This window comes from Amblyraja radiata, chromosome 28 (genome assembly GCF_010909765.2).
Source record: "Amblyraja radiata isolate CabotCenter1 chromosome 28, sAmbRad1.1.pri, whole genome shotgun sequence".
Lineage (NCBI taxonomy): Eukaryota > Metazoa > Chordata > Chondrichthyes > Rajiformes > Rajidae > Amblyraja > Amblyraja radiata.
Genome location: NC_045983.1, coordinates 36191676 through 36208159, shown reverse-complemented (window position 1 = coordinate 36208159; position 16484 = coordinate 36191676). Strand labels below are relative to the sequence as shown.

General features: G+C 41.9%; 1 protein-coding gene across 13 annotated transcripts in view; it reads left to right on the top strand.

The window, feature by feature from the left end:
- Positions 1 to 16484, top strand: part of synrg (synergin gamma) — a 134231-nt gene that overhangs the window by 96485 nt on the left and 21262 nt on the right. For all 13 annotated transcript variants that reach the window (XM_033046342.1, XM_033046343.1, XM_033046344.1 and 10 more), the window contains 4 exons: positions 8835 to 9461; positions 10879 to 11042; positions 12908 to 12961; positions 15951 to 16047. In XM_033046342.1, coding sequence (XP_032902233.1) covers positions 8835 to 9461; positions 10879 to 11042; positions 12908 to 12961; positions 15951 to 16047 — 942 coding nt within the window. The remainder of the gene's footprint in view (positions 1 to 8834; positions 9462 to 10878; positions 11043 to 12907; positions 12962 to 15950; positions 16048 to 16484) is intronic.

The window sequence follows — 16484 nt, the reverse complement described above, 5'->3', positions numbered from 1 at the left end:
ATGATTATGTTGGTTCCTTTTTTGAAGCAGTGTGAAGTGTGCGATTGGGGGGGGGGGGTGGGGGGGAGTGAATTGCTGTTACGCGTGATGGACTAAACTGTCCACAACTGTGTCATTTCCTGCTGTCTTGGACAGAGCAGCCTGTGCCAAACAAATCTATGATGATTTGTACACTGGTGCGTTATTTGTCATCTGTTTACACATGCAGGCACTGTCATGTATCTTGCATTGTAGTGATTGATAAATGATATGGGAAACATGCTGAATTTCCTTGGTCTATTGATGAAGTACAGGCATTGATGTGCTGTCTTGGCCAAAGCAGAAATAGGACAGATTGTTATGATAATTCCACCTTGGAACTAACCCGCTTCCTCAGGTGGATGACTAGCTCCTTTGTTTTGCTGACTTTGAGGTAATGATGTTGTCTTATCACCATGTTACTAAGTTCTATATGCTTCCAGTACTGTGTATTGAATATGTAAATTAATGTTAAGCAAATGACGAAGTACTTCTAATTATTGTCATTGTTATCAATAAATGGATTGATTTTTTTGTTCTGAACTCTGGGGGGGGGGTGCATTTTGTTACATCCTGCTAAAAAACTTGTTCCTCATCTTTTGGGGTGGGGTTAACCAGTTTAATTGCATTCAAGCAAGGTGCTGGGGTGAAGAAGTCTATCTACCCTAGCCTCCCCATTTTCAATGGAAGTTTTGGTCAATTATGGTGGCATTCAAAGAATTACAAAAACTGCCAAATAACTAGCAAATTCGTTGATAGATATTAGTTAGATATAGCTCTTAGGACTAATGGAATCAAGGGATATGGGGAGAAAGCAGGAACGGGGTATTGATTTTGGATGATCCGCCATGATCATATTGAATGGCGGTGCTGGCTCGAAGGGCAAAAAGGCCTACTCCTGCACCTATTTTCTGTTTCTCACCTGACACATATCCTCGACAATTAGCAGATGACTTTATTTCTCATGAAGATAAACCTGTCCACAAATCTTTATTTTGAGTTTCCTCTAACTACAGGTAATCATCATCTTATTCATCTTATGAAGGTTATGGTCTGAGTGCAGGTAGATGGGACTAGGGGAAAATAATTGTTCGGCACGGACCTGTAGGGCCGAGATGGCCTGTTTCCGTGCTGTAATTGTTATATGGTTATATGGTTATCTCATTGTCGTATGACGAAAGAATGGATCGACTGGGTTCATTGGAATTTAGAAGGGTGAGAAGGGATCTTATAGAAACATATAAATTTCTTCAGGGATTGGACAGGCTAGATGCAGGAAAAATGTTCCTGATGTTGGCGGAGTCCAGAACCAGGGGTTAGTTTCAGAATAACTAACCAGCTTAGACTTGGCAAAAATCTGGGGAATGCCAACTTGGAATATCAAAGAGCACTGGAATTTCAACTGCTGGTGCTGTTCACAATTTTAATTCTGAGCTACATATATCAATATTTTCAAAGCTAAACACTGATTATATGCAGAATCTTTGTGTTGTTGGTAGCTGACAGCCAGTAGTTGTTGCTTTGAATCAGTTACTGTAGGGACATATGATCTTTCATGGAGAAACGGGTGCAGTGGTATCGCGATGATCATCATGGACATGAGAGAGACTAAATTAATTTAAGAACTCTAGAGTAAAAAGATGAATGATAATTGGATCAGTAATGGTGACAACAAAACTATTATATTCATATGAAAACATAGAACATATAGCACAGGAACAGACCCCTTGGCCCACAATGTCTACGCCAAGCATGATGCCAAGACCAACACTTATCCGCCTGCACATAATCCATTCCCTGCACATCCATGTACCTATCCAAAAGTCCCTTATACACCACTATCATTATATGCCTCCACTACCACCCCCGGAAGCGCATTTCAGACATGTACCATTCTCTGTGTAAAACACTTACGCCAAACATCTCCTTTAAACTTTGCCCCTCTTACCTTAAAGCTATGCCCTCTAGCCTTTGATATTTCCATCCTGGGAAAATGTTCTGAATGTCTTTGCTATCTATGCCCTCATGCTTGTCTGGTTCATTAATGTCCAGGGAACAAGCTGCCTGCCCCAACCCAGTGCAGTCCAAATGTAGTGAACCGCTGTTCCCTGGGGTGGCCAGCATGGAAAATTAGAGATGAAGCCATCAGAGTAACGTTCTCAACCCAACAACACATAAATGAAAAGGGCTGTACCTCATATAATATCTGTAACAAGTAACATTTCTGATGGGACAACTTATTCCAAAACAGTTGTAAAGTGAGTAATGACAAAACTGGTCCAAGAATAGATTTATGCAAATAAACATTAACTATCTATTCATCTGTGATGCATGTCAATGTTTGAAAAAAAACTTTACAAACTGATGATACTTGAATAGATGCTCCTAATGACAAATGAAACTAAAAAATTGCCTCTGTTTCTAAAATTAATGATGAGGTTTGCGTTGAATTTAAATAAATGATAATTAACGTAGTTGGAGTATTCCGAGCTTGTATATTGTTCATCAACCTGCCTGCAAGATGTTATTTCAGTTCAAAGTGACAAATTTATTCTGACCACCACCATTGACAATCATCAGCATTTGCTGACATTTCATTCCAGCTCTCATTACCAAGTTGCCGTTCGGCATCATATCATGGTTGTGGCTAACGGCAGCAGCTTCCAAACTGCAGACATTGATTTCTGACAGTGTAGGAAATTAAACCTTGAGTGTCTTTTTTTTGCACAAATATTCCAGTGACTTTGTTTGGCAAATGAGTTATGATTTTCATTTATGGGGTGAGATTAGTAAATGGCAATGGCATGAATTTTAATATTGTTCACAACGTCCTGTGCTGCAGAACCACTTTTGCAACGGAATTAGTTGAATGTGGAATTATTTGAATGTGGAGTTAAGGGCCTGTCCCACTTACGCAACTTTTTCGGCGACTGCCGGCACCCGTCATAGGTCATTGCAGGTTGCTGAAAAATTTCAACGTGTTGAAAATCCAGCGGCGACCAGAACAAGGTACGACTCTTTGGGCGACTACTCACGACCATACAGGCTTCACCAGGATCTCACTAGTATGGTCGTGAGCACTTCTCAGTCACCCAAAGAGTCGTAGCCTTGGGTGACTTCTGGTTGCCGCTGAATTTTCCACATGTTGAAAATTTACGCCGACCTGCAACGACATATGACGGGTGCCGGCAGTCGCCGAAAAAGTCGCATAAGTGGGACAGGCCCTTTATCCTGTTAAAACCGTAAAGGGACTTGTGAGGTGCAGAGAATGAGATCTTTGTCCTCAGCTTAGTTAGGATCATGGATTTGCCATGTGTGGTGTCACATGCACACACTTGGAACGTGGAGCTCTGCTGTGCAAGTAATTATGTTGTTTCAATTCTGATTGTGTACATTTTCAATTACTGTCCAGCCCAAACCATTCTAAAAATAGAATTAACGATGTTGAGTTATCTCCTTACAACATTGTCGCCGTGCGTTGCCACCAATTAACACATCTTGCTAGATCTGTGAGAGCAGCGGTTAAAGGAATATTGATAACACATGCTGTTTATAATCACATTGTTCTTCAGCTTTACATAGTTGAGTATGACTGTCAAATCTATTCACTGTGAAGTTGGAGAACCACTATCTTTAACACATAGATACATAGAAAATAGGTGCAGGAGTAGGCCATTCGGCCCAACACCACCATTCAATGTGATCATGGCTGATCATCCACAATCAGTACCCCGTTCCTGTCATTTCCCCATATCCCTTGATTCCACTAGAGCTCTATCTAACTCTCTTTTGAAAGCATCCAGTGAATCTGCCTCCACTGCCTTCAGAGGCAGAGAATGCCACAAATTCACAACTCTCTGGGTGAAAGTTCTAAATGGCCTACCCCTTATTCTTAAACTGTGGCCCCCGGTTCTGGACTCCCCCCCCCCCAACATTGGGAACATGTTTCCTGCATCTAACGTGTCCAATCCCTTAATAATTTTATATGTTTCTATAAGATACCCTCTCATCCATCCAAATTCCAGTGAATACAAGCCCAGTCGTTCCATTCTTTCATCATATGGCAGTCCCGTTATCCGGGGAATTAACTTTGTGAACCTCCGCTGCACTCCCTCAATAGCAAGTATGTCCTTCCTCAAATTAGGAGACCAAAACGGCACACAATAGTCCAAGTGTGGTCTCACTAGGGCCCTGTACAATTGCAGAAGGACCTATTTGCTTCTTTACTCAAATCCTCTTGTTATGAAGGCCAACATGTCATTAACTTTCTACACTGCCTGCTGTACCTGCATGCTTTCTTTCAGTGACTGATGAACAAGGACACTCAGGTCTCGTTGCACTTTCCCTTTTCTTAATCTGACACCATTCAGATAATAATCTGCCTTCTTGTTCTTGCCACTAAAGTAAATAACCTCACATTTATCCACATTATACTGCATCTGCCATGCATCCGCACACTCACCCAACCTGTCCAAGTCACCCTGCATCCTCCTAGCACCCTCCTCACAGTTCATACTGCCACCCAGCTTTGTGTCATCTACAAATTTGCTAATGTTACTTTTCTATGTTCTATGTTCCTTCATCTAAATCATTGATATATATTGTAAATAGCTGCAGTCCCAGCACCGAGCCTTGCAGTACCCCACTAGCCACTGCCTGCCATTCTGAAAGGGACCCGTTAATTCCTACTCTTTGTTTCCTGTCTGCCAACCAATTTTCTATCCATGTCAGTACCCTACCCCCAATATTATGTGCTCTAATTTTGCCCACTAATCTCCTGTGTGGGACCTTATTTCTTGTGTGGGACCTGAAAGTCCAGATACACTACATCCACTGGGTCTCCCTTTTCCATTTTACTTGTTACATCCTCAAAAAATTCCAGAAGATTAGTCAAGCACGATTTCCCCTTCGTAAATCCATGTTGACTTGGACCAATCCTGTTACTGCTATCCAAATGCGCCGCTATTACATAGTTTATAATTGACTCCAGCCACTTCCCCACCACCGATGTCAGGCTAACTGGTCTATAATTCCCTGTTTTCGCTCTTCCGCCTTTCCTAAAAAGTGGAATAACATTAGCTACCCTCCAATCCACAGGAACAGATCCAGAATCTATAGAACATTGGAAAATGATCACAATGCGTCCACGATTTCTAGAGCCATTTCCTTAAATACCCTGGGATGCAGACCACCAGGACTTGGGGATTTATCAGCCTTCAGTCCCATCAGTTTACCCAACACCATTTCTTGACTAATGTGAATTTCCTTCAGTTCCTCCATCACCCTAGATCCTCTGTCCCCTAATACATCTGGAAGATTGTTTGTGTCCTCCTTAGTGGAGTCAGAACCATAGTACCCTGTTCAACTTGTCTGCCATTTCCTTGTTCCTCATGATAAATTCACCTGTTTCTGTCTTCAAGGGACCCACATTTGTCTTAACTAATCTTTTCTTTTTCACATACCTAAAGAAGCTTTTACTATCCTCCTTTATATTCTTGACTAGCTTAACTTCCTACTTCATCTTTTCTCCCCGTATTGCCTTTTTAGTTATCTTCTGTTGTTCTTTAAAAGTTTCCCAATCCCTTAGCTTCCTGCTCATTTTTGCTACGTTATACGTCTTCTCTTTTAGTTTTATATTGTCCTCAACTTCCCTTGTCAGCCACGGTTGCCTCCTACTCCCCTTAGAATCTTTCCTCTTTGGAATTAAATGATCCTGCATCTTCTGGATTATTCCCAGTAATTCCTGCCATCGCTGTTCCACCGTCATCCCTGCTAGGGTCCCTTTCCAGTCAACGTTGGCCAGCTCCTCCCTCATGCCTCCATAGTCCCCTTTGTTCGATTGCAATACTGACACTTCTGATTTTACCTTCTCCCTCTCAAATTACAGATTAAAATTTATCATATTATGGTCACTACCTCCTAATGGCTCCTTTACCTTCAGTTCCCTTTATCAAATCTGGCTCATTACACAACACTAAATCCAGAATTGCCTTCTCTCTGGTAGGCTCCAGTACATGCTGCTCTAAGAATCCATCTTGGAGGCACTCTACAAATTCCCTTTCTTGGGGTCCATTACCAACCTGATTTTCCCAGTCTACCTACATATTGCAATCTCCCATAACCACCATATAACATATAACCATATAACAATTACAGCACGGAAACAGGCCATCTCGGCCCTACAAGTCCGTGCCGAACAACTTTTTTCCCTTAGTCCCACCTGCCTGCACTCATACCATAACCCTCCATTCCCTTCTCATCCATATGCCTATCCAATTTATTTTTAAATGATACCAACGAACCTGCCGCCACCACTTCCACTGGAAGCTCATTCCACAACGCTACCACTCTCTGAGTAAAGAAGTTCCCCCTCATGTTACCCCTAAACTTCTGTCCCTTAATTCTGAAGTCATGTCCTCTTGTTTGAATCTTCCCTATTCTCAAAGGGAAAAGCTTGATCACATCAACTCTGTCTATCCCTCTCATCATTTTAAAGACCTCTATCAAGTCCCCCCTTAACCTTCTGCGCTCCAGAGAATAAAGACCTAACTTATTCAACCTATCTCTGTAACTTAGTTGTTGAAACCCAGGCAACATTCTAGTAAATCTCCTCTGTACTCTCTCTATTTTGTTGACATCCTTCCTATAATTGGGCGACCAAAATTGTACACTATACTCCAGATTTGGTCTCACCAATGCCTTGTACAATTTTAACATTACATCCCAGCTTCTATACTCAATGCTCTGATTTATAAAGGCTAGCATACCAAAAGCTTTCTTTACCACCCTATCTATATGAGATTCCACCTTCAAGGAACTATGCACGGTTATTCCCAGATCCCTCTGTTCAACTGTATTCTTCAATTCCCTACCATTTATCATGTACGTCCTATTTTGATTTGTCCTGCCAAGGTGTAACACCTCACATTTATCAGCATTAAACTCCATCTGCCATCTTTCAGCCCATTTTTCCAAATGGCCTAAATCACTCTGTAGACTTTGGAAATCCTCTTCATTATCCACAACACCCCCTTCCACAACACCCCCTATCTTGGTATCATCTGCATACTTACTAATCCAATTTACCACCCCTTCATCCAGATCATTGATGTACATGACAAACAACAAAGGACCCAACACAGATCCCTGAGGCATCCCACTAGTCACCTGCCTCCAACCCGACAAACAGCCATCCACCATTACTCTCTGGCTTCTCCCATTCAGCCACTGCTGAATCCATCTTGCTATTCCTGCATTTATACCCAACAGTTTAACCTTAACCAACCTTCCATGAGGAACCTTGTCAAAGGCCTTACTAAAGTCCATATAGACAACATCCACTGCTTTACCCTCGTCAATTTCCCTAGTAACCTCTTCAAAAAATTCAAGAAGATTAGTCAAACATGACCTTCCAGGCACAAATCCATGTTGACTGTTCCTAATCAGACCCTGTTTATCCAGATGCTTATATATATTATCTCTAAGTATCTTTTCCATTAATTTGCCCACCACTGAAGTCAAACTAACGGGTCTATAATTGCTAGGTTTACTCTTAGAACCCTTTTTAAACAATGGAACAACATGCGCAGTACGCCAATCCTCGGGGACTATTCCCGTTTCTAATGACATTTGAAATATTTCTGTCATAGCCCCGGCTATTTCTACACTAACTTCCCTCAATGTCCTAGGGAATATCCTGTCAGGACCTGGAGACTTATCCACTTTTATATTTTTCAAATGGTCCTGGAGTCACGGTCCATAGCGTTACCTTTGTTACATGCCAATTTTAACTCCTGCTGCAACTTGCACCCTATATCCAGGCTACTGTTGGGGGCATGTAGATCTCTCCCATTTGGGTCTTTTTGCCCTTACAATTTATCAGTTCTATCCACAATGACTACATTTTCTGATTCTATGTCACCCCTCGCAAAGGACTAAATTTCATTCCTTACCAACAGAGCTACCCCACCCCCTCTGCCCACCAGTCGGTCTTTTTGATAGGACGTATAACCCTAAATATTCAGTTCCCAGCCCTGGCCCTCTTGCAGCCATGTCTCTGCAATTCCCACAACATCATACTTAGCAGTTTCCAACTGAGCCTCAAGCTCATCCACTTTATTTCTTATACTTCACGCATTCATTTATAGCACTTTTAATTTGGTATTCACCTCACCTCCCACACCGGTTCCTATTTCATCTGACCTTACTCTCTTATCCCTTCTTGAACTTTCCGTCCCATTAATTTGGGTGTATTTTGTAACTTTTCCTATATTCTCTTTCCCTTTAACTCCATCCATATACTTCCAATTTGTCGACCCCTCCTCCCCGCTGTTTCGTTTAAACCCATCTGTGTAGCACTAGCAAACCTGTCTGCCAGAATATTAGTCCCCCTCCAGTTAAGGTGCAACCCCGTGACTCCAGGTCCATGCTTGAAGCTGAAAGAGAAAAGTAATTTGTCAACATAAGACAAATCACTCTAATTTTTAAAGCTTTTTCTTGGCACATCAGCTGGAAAATAAAAGCAATAGCAAAAACCCAAAACATTTTTGACATTCTTTTACTTTCCTGAAGCAGATGTCAATTGGGCTTCTGAAAATCACAGGCGGCGATGACAATGGTTCTGAGGGCTATTTCAAAGCATCAATCTGCTGAAATACAAATAATTAGCATGGATGAGTAGCCATTGATCAGTTTCAGATCTTTGTCATATTTTTGTACAGTTAAGCATTTTTTTTTAATGTCTATCTGTCACATTATAGCTATTCTTTAAAATAAAAATATTAATGTTAGTGATCAGAATTCATTGTTTCTTACAGATCTCGATGACTTTAAGTTTGACCCATTTGGTACCTTTAGCAATGGCTCTGCAGTCAGCAGTTTAACTAGCTATGATTGGTCTGAGAAAGAAGACTCAGGCACCCACATTAAGAAGCAGCCACCATTCTTTAATTCCGAGGGCAGGTCCTTATCCTCCACCTCTGTGCTTCAGAAGAAAGAAACATCTTTTGGCAGCTCTGAAAACATCACTATGACGACTGTCTCCACGGTAACAACATTCTCAGCTGAAGATGCAAATTCCCAACACAAGTTTGATGCCTTCGGAGACTTCAAAGAGACAGCAGAACAGACCAAACAGAAAAAACAAAGTGGTAACGACTTTGGAGACTTTGCAATTACTTCTTTGAGGGAGAGAGAGATTACAGAGCCTCATTTGGCCGAACCAACTTCTGGAGATGCAGAGCGAGGGACTGAAGTCCCGGTCACAAATGGGGTTTCCTCCGAAGATACGAAGACAGAATCCTTTGATGAATTTGGGGAATTTCAAAGTGAAAAGCCCAAAACTAGTAAATTTGACTTTCTAATGGCTAGTTCCCAGGGCAAGATAAAATCCAGTGAAGAGATGATCAAGAGCGAAATGGAAACATTTGACCTTTCAGTACATGGTACGTATCCAGAGTTGAATTAATTTTGGTAATATTGCTACTTAAATTCAAAGTTGGCTGTTGAGAAAACATGTATTTGATGAAAAGAAAATTTAGATCTTGAATTGCTGGGAAAATGGTTGTTCAAATTTAAAAATAATAGCCATTTGTCTTCTGAATTCACAAATGTATCGATGCTTCATGCTATGGTTTCCTTTGTTGAGTTTTCTTAACAGCAGCAGCTTGTATTTAATGTGGGATATGCCCCAAGACACGTCATGGATTTCAGGGTGTAGACGATAGTTAGGAGGGGTGATCAGTCATCAGCTTGGTCAAAGGGTAGGTTTTAAGGAACTCTTTAAGAAAGATGAGATAAATTATTTGAGGAAGGTTATCTGATAACCAGGTAGCTGAAATTGAACCATGGGATAGTTTTCCCCGTTGTGGGGCCAAATCGCACCCTTCCCTAACCCCCAAACCATCATCCACCTGTAGAAACCAATTTTTAAGATTGCCTGTGACAAATTTTATCTTTTGTCCCTGTGACAATGTAATTATGTCTTCTTAAAAATGTCCAGGTTAAAACAAATGTAGCTTGCTCTGACATTTTAGAGAGTTGGGTAAAATGAGACATCAGTGCTGGCTGGATTAGAGGGTTTCAGCTACAGGGAGAGGTTGGGGAGACTTGGATTGTTTTCTCCGGAACATTGGAGGTTGAGGGGAGAACTTGATAGAAGTTTATAAAATTATGAAAGGCATAGATAGGATAGACAGTCGGAATCCTTTTGAGACACAAAAAGCTGTAGTAACTCAGACCCAGTCAGAAGAAGGGTCTCAACCCTAATCGTCACCTATTCCTTTCATCCAAAGATGCTGCCTGACCTGCTGAGTTACTCCAGCTTTTTGTGTCTATCTTCAGTTTAAACCAGCATCTGCAATTCCTTCCTACACAGAACCTTTCTTCCCCAGGGTGGGGATGTCCAACACTAGAGGGCATAGCTATAAAGTGAGAGGAGGACAATTAAATGGAGATGTGCTGAGCACGTTTTTTTACACAGAGGGTGGTGGGGGCTTGGAACACACTGCCAGAGGTGGTGGTGGTGGTGGAGGCAGATACAATAGTAGCATTCAAAAAGCTTTTAGATAGCCTCATGTTAGTGCAGGCAGAAGAGATCAGTTCAGCTGGGCATCATGTTTGCACTAACATTGTGGGCCAATGGACCTGTTTCTGTGCTCTACAACTCTATGAAATCAAAGTGTGTAGCAGTATTAAAAAGAAAAACATTCAGTAGTCCAGAAAATCTGTTAGTCTGGCACCACCATAGTCCCAAACATGCCAGATTATCAGAGTTGTAGTGTATTTACAAGGCACGATTTATGTTAAAATACTGTCTGTCATAAACTTGTTTAATGTAAGATTTCAACCAAAAAAATGCAGGATCTCATAAAAGGAGTCTGAGCCTGGGGGATAAAGAAGTGACCCGTCTTACAGCACCTTCAGAACAGGCATTCAGAGACCGTTCCAATACTTTAAATGAGAAACCAGCAGCACCACTGCCAGTCATCAGAGACAAATATAAGGACCTGACTGGAGAAGTGGAGGTAAAAATCCAATGTGCAATCTGAGTTTGATGATGTTTGTAAAGTCCACTTTACACTGAGGAAGTAAATATGATTGTTCTTAATTTCCAGGTTACAGAATGTCTGATTTTATTCTGTAGGACATCGGGGGTATTCGATATTCTTCTGTCAGTGGTGGTTTGCTTGGGAGCATTCACTTTGCAGATTCAAAAATGTCAGATAGAATCCCATTCGAGAGACATGAACAGAGAAAGAAAGTCAGTCTGGTGTTCTTGTGCGGGGGCTGAGAGTGCTGCTTTGTTAGAGATAGTACTTTGTTAAACCAAGGCCTTGTCTGCTCTCTCAGAACAGATAACGCGGGATTATTCTTAAGAGCCATTATCCCAGTGTTGTATATAATATCTATTCTTCATTTGGCATCACAACAAAACAGGTTTCTAGCCATTGATATGTGTGGGAGTTTGCTTTGAGCAGTTGTAGCAGCTCTATCTCCTACATTAGTGGAATGTCACTGGTACTGAAGGGTTTTAGGACATCCCAAGTCAACAGCCAGAAAGGAATGCCATTTAAAAATATATTTTGGCAAATTTCACTGATTTCCTCTTAGAAACATTTCAAAATGAACGAAGGAGACTTGTAATTTATATTTTGCCAAAAGAAACTGCTGTAGGGGTTGGGGGATGGGCAGATATAGGTGAGGCAGGGGGAGAGGGGGTTGGGCAGATATAGGTGAGGCAGGGGGAGAGGGGGTTGGGCAGATTTAGGTGAGGCAGGGGAGAGGGAGTTGGGTTGGGGGATGGGCAGATATAGGTGGGCAGGGGAGAGGGGGTTGGGGGATGGGCAGATATAGGGGGAGAGGGGGTTGGGCAGATATAGGTGGGCAGGGGGAGAGGGGGTTGGGCAGATATGGGCAGGGGAGATGGGCAGATATGGGATGGGAGATGGGCAGATATAGGCGGAGAGGGGGTTGGGCAGATAGGTGGGCAGGGGGAGAGGGGGTTGGGCAGATATAGGTGGGCAGGGGGAGAGGGGGTTGGGCAGATATAGGTGGGCAGGGGGAGAGGGGGATGGGTTGGGGGATGGGCAGATATAGGTGGGCAGGGGGTTGGGCAGATATAGGTGGGCAGGGGGAGAGGGGGATGGGTTGGGGATGGGCAGATATAGGTGAGGCAGGGGAGAGGGAGTTGGGTTGGGGGATGGGCAGATATAGGTGAGGCAGGGGGAGAGGGGCTGGGTGGTGATAGGTGGAACCAGATGGGGAGGGATGGAAAAGATGAAGAAAGGGAGAGGGGTTTTGAATGCCTTGTTGTTAAGTGTGGGAAATCTGGGTTGTCTGAAATTACTTTGTACTTCTTGTTTACTTTGTTTTGTAGTAGGATATGCATATTTCGATAATTCTTAATTCCAATTTGGAAGTATTCACATCATACTATGTTGGCTCGATTGGTAGCAGCAATAAATACACATCTTGGTATACAAAGGGTGACCCAGTAGTTAGTGCATACAGCAACCTGCCAATTAATGGGGCTCTGGTTTGATCCTGACCTTGGCTACTGTCTATACAAAGTTCACATGTTCTTTCATTGACTGCATCAGTTTTCTTCAGATGTTCTGTTTTTCTCCAACATTCCACTCTTATGTTGGTAGATTAATTGGCTATTTAAATTACCCCTTTGTACAGATTGATGGCAAAAAGAAACGGTGGTCTTTGTAAATTGCAGAGCTACAGTGATATATATGAGGGGACATTGCTTATGGGAGCTGAGATTTGACCCCATAGGGCAAGTGGCCTGCACCCATCTTATTGTAAGTGTAAGATACTTACTACATGCGGAATGTGTGAACAAACTAGTGTCAGATTAAATTATATGTTGTATCTTTTTCAGGAAAATGAACGTTATGCCTATGAATGGCAAAGATGCTTGGAAAGTGCATTGCAGGTAAAGCCTTCAATGTTTTATTTAGTAATGCCTTGTGGTAGTATGTCAGAGCAAAGTCACACAGTATATGTTCACAGTATGGAGTACTTTACGACTTGGATTCTAAAGCAAGTGGTGGGAGATCCTAATGGGAAGAATCAATAACACAATTAGACCAGTGAGTTAAACTTAATGAATTAATTTCTATTGTATTTTCTGTATGCTCGTGGAGTGTTAAATATTGTACATTCTTATTGTGTGGATGTTCCCACCCACATCCCGAGTCTTTGGAACAATTACCGATGCTATGAATAATTGATGCTACATATTGAAAGCCAACTCCTTGCAGTACCCAGCAGTCTCAAATAATTGGGGGAGCACAATGCATTTCACATCAATTTAATCTTTCGCCTTTGTAGCTGAGTGTTAACTGAAGTCACTATGAAAACAAAGTAATTGAAATTAGATTGAATATGTACTATCCTAGTTTATTTTCATCCTTCTACTGTTGAAGCACTTGTGCATATGTTCCATTGCACTGCATTCAGTTGCCCACTTCCAGCAGTGTTTTCTGTTCTGCATTAACCAAAACTTTGAGAAGCAAAGCCTTCTTTACCGTCAACTTAACCTGCAAATTAACCTTTAGTACCAGCACTCTCAAGCCCCCTTGCACCGATCCTCTCCCCATTCCTCCTTTACTCCTATCAAAATGCATGACTGTACATTTTGCTACACTGTATTCCATTTGCCACTACTTTGCCCATTCTCCCAACCTGTCCAAGTCCTTTGTTCTTCCTCCACACTACCTGCCCCTCCACAAAATGGCCTTCAATGCCATCATCCAGATCATTAACATAAAATGCGACGTAGTGGGCCTAACATGACTAGTCACCGACTATCGACCAGAAAAGGCCCCCTTTATTCCCACTCTTTGTCTCCTGCCAGTCATCCAATCTTCTATCTGTGCTGGTACCTTGCATCTAATACCATGAGCTTATGTTTAGCAGCCTCACGTGTGGCACCTTATCAAAGGCCTTCTGAACCTCCAAGTAAACAACATCCGCTGACTCTCCTTTGCCTATCCTGCTTATGGCTTTGTCAAAGAATTACAACAGATCTGTCAGGCAAGATTTCCCCTTCATAAAACCATGCTGACTTTGGCCTATTTTATCAAGTGCTTTTTGTCATAGAGATATGATTTCCTATGCACGAAACCATAGTCAAGGTGAATTCTAATGGCAGGTAGTAAGTACGGCACTTAAGAGTCAATGAGACATCCAGCATGGTATATGCCCTTTGGCCCAATATGTCCATGCCAACCAAGATGTCCCATATACACTTGTCTCAGGCTTGCCTGTGTTGGCCCATATTCCTTTAAACCTTTGCTATCCATGTACCTGCCTACGTATCTTTTAAATGTTCTGATAGTACCTGCCTCAACTACCTCCTTTAGCAGCTCACTCCATATACCCACCACCCTCCATGCAAAAATGTTGCCCCTTGGGTTCCTATTAAACCTTTGACCGTAAATCTATAGCCTCTGACCCTCGATTCCCCTATTCTGGATAAAAGACTCCTTGCATTCACCCTATCTATTCCCTGCATGATTGTTTACACCTCTATAAGATAATCTTTCCTCCTCCTGCGCTCCAATGAAGGATGACCTGGCCCACCCAACCACAGGCCCTCAAGTCCTAGCAATACCCTCACAAATCTTCTCTGCACTCATTACAACTTAATGATGTCCTTCCTATAGCAGGGTGACCAAAACTGAACACAATAAAAGGCAGCACAGTAGCGCAGGGGTAGAGCTGCTGTCTTATAGCGCCAGAGACCCGGGTTGTGTCCTGACTGCAGGTGCTGTCTGTAAAGAGTTGATACGTTCTCTCTGTGACCGCCTGGGTTTTCTCTGGGTCCTCCGGTTTACTCGCACACCAAAGACGCACAGATTTGTAGGTTCATTGACTTGGGTGAAAATTATAAATTGTCCCCAGTGTGTAGCATAATGCAAGTGTAATCACTGGTTGGTGTGGACTCGGTGGGCTGAAGGGCCTGTTTCCACTCTGTATCTCTAAAGTCTAAAGACACTACTCCAAACGAGGCCTCACCAACATGTTGTAGAACTGTTGTTCTCAATTTCATCCCAATCGTCCAAATTTCTATACTCAATTCAGACTGAAGAAGGGTCTCGATCCAAAACATCACCTATCTATGTTCTCCAGAGTTGTTGTCTGACCCACTGAGTTACTCCAGCACCTTGTGCCTTTTTATTTGTTAACTAGCATCTGCAGTAGCAATCTTTTATTGTCAATTCCCTGACTGGCGAAGGCCAATGTACCTAAAGCCTTCTTGGCCATGCTATGTACCAATGATACCACTTTCAGGGCACTGTGTACCTGTACTCCTAAATCCCTCTGCTCTAACGCACTCCATTCTCTGTGATGGTCCTGTCCTGGTTTGACTTCCCCAAAAGCAACATCTGACACTTATCTGCATTAAACTCCATTAGTCATTCATCCACCCACTTGCTCAGCTGATCAAGATCTTATTGTTATTTTTAATAACCTTCACTATCTACGGTACTCTCCACTTTAGTGTCATCTGAAAACTTTCTAATCATACCTTCAACATTCTCATCCAAATTGTTGATTTAAACTACAAATCCCAATGGGCTCAGCACCGATCCCATTAGATATAACAGGCCAATTTTTAAATAGCTTTGATTAACATAGAATCTTAGAGGCATTTTCCCCACCCGATCTTCCTGCAACTTCTCCAATCACATACATACCCATGCCTTCCTTCAACTTCAAACTATCAATATTGATGTTTCCAAGTAGCTGATATAACCTTTTTTGAAACTATTGATTACATTTGAGGTATTGCTATTAAATATTGTTAATTATCCAGTAACGAGTATATTAACTTGTTAATAGTTTTGTTTCCATTTGCTTGCCTTCTATATTTTCTTGTCAATATCTTATAGGGCCTATGAACATTTTTGTTTCAGGTGATCAACAAGGCCAGTGAGACTCTGAATGGAATTAGCAGCTCAACGGTATGCACCGAAGTCATTCAGTCGACGCAAGGCATGGAGTATCTCTTGGGTATGGTATACGTGACAGCAATTACTAATTAATATGTCATTATTAATATTTAGGGGTTACTATTTGTTTATTGAAGGCAGTTAAAATTGACTATGCTGCTCCGTTCACAGCTTGTCAGCCTAACTCCTCTTCGAACCTCTTCTAGCTGTATCAAACTGCAGGCTGCATGCAGCAATTTGAATTTCATCAAATATTAAATGCATCTGCATTATACATATTCTCCAATTCAATTTTTGACATTTCCCCATTAGAAACTTCACATTAAATAATTTAGCCCATGTTATGTGAAACATAGTTGTGTATTTTAAACCCATGAGGTATTTACTCCACCCAGTGAATGTGGCAAATATCTTAATGTATGTAATTTAAAGAATTTAATATCCAATCATGCTGGTGGGGGAGCACTTCTTAAACCACACATTCTGCAGCATCAATTT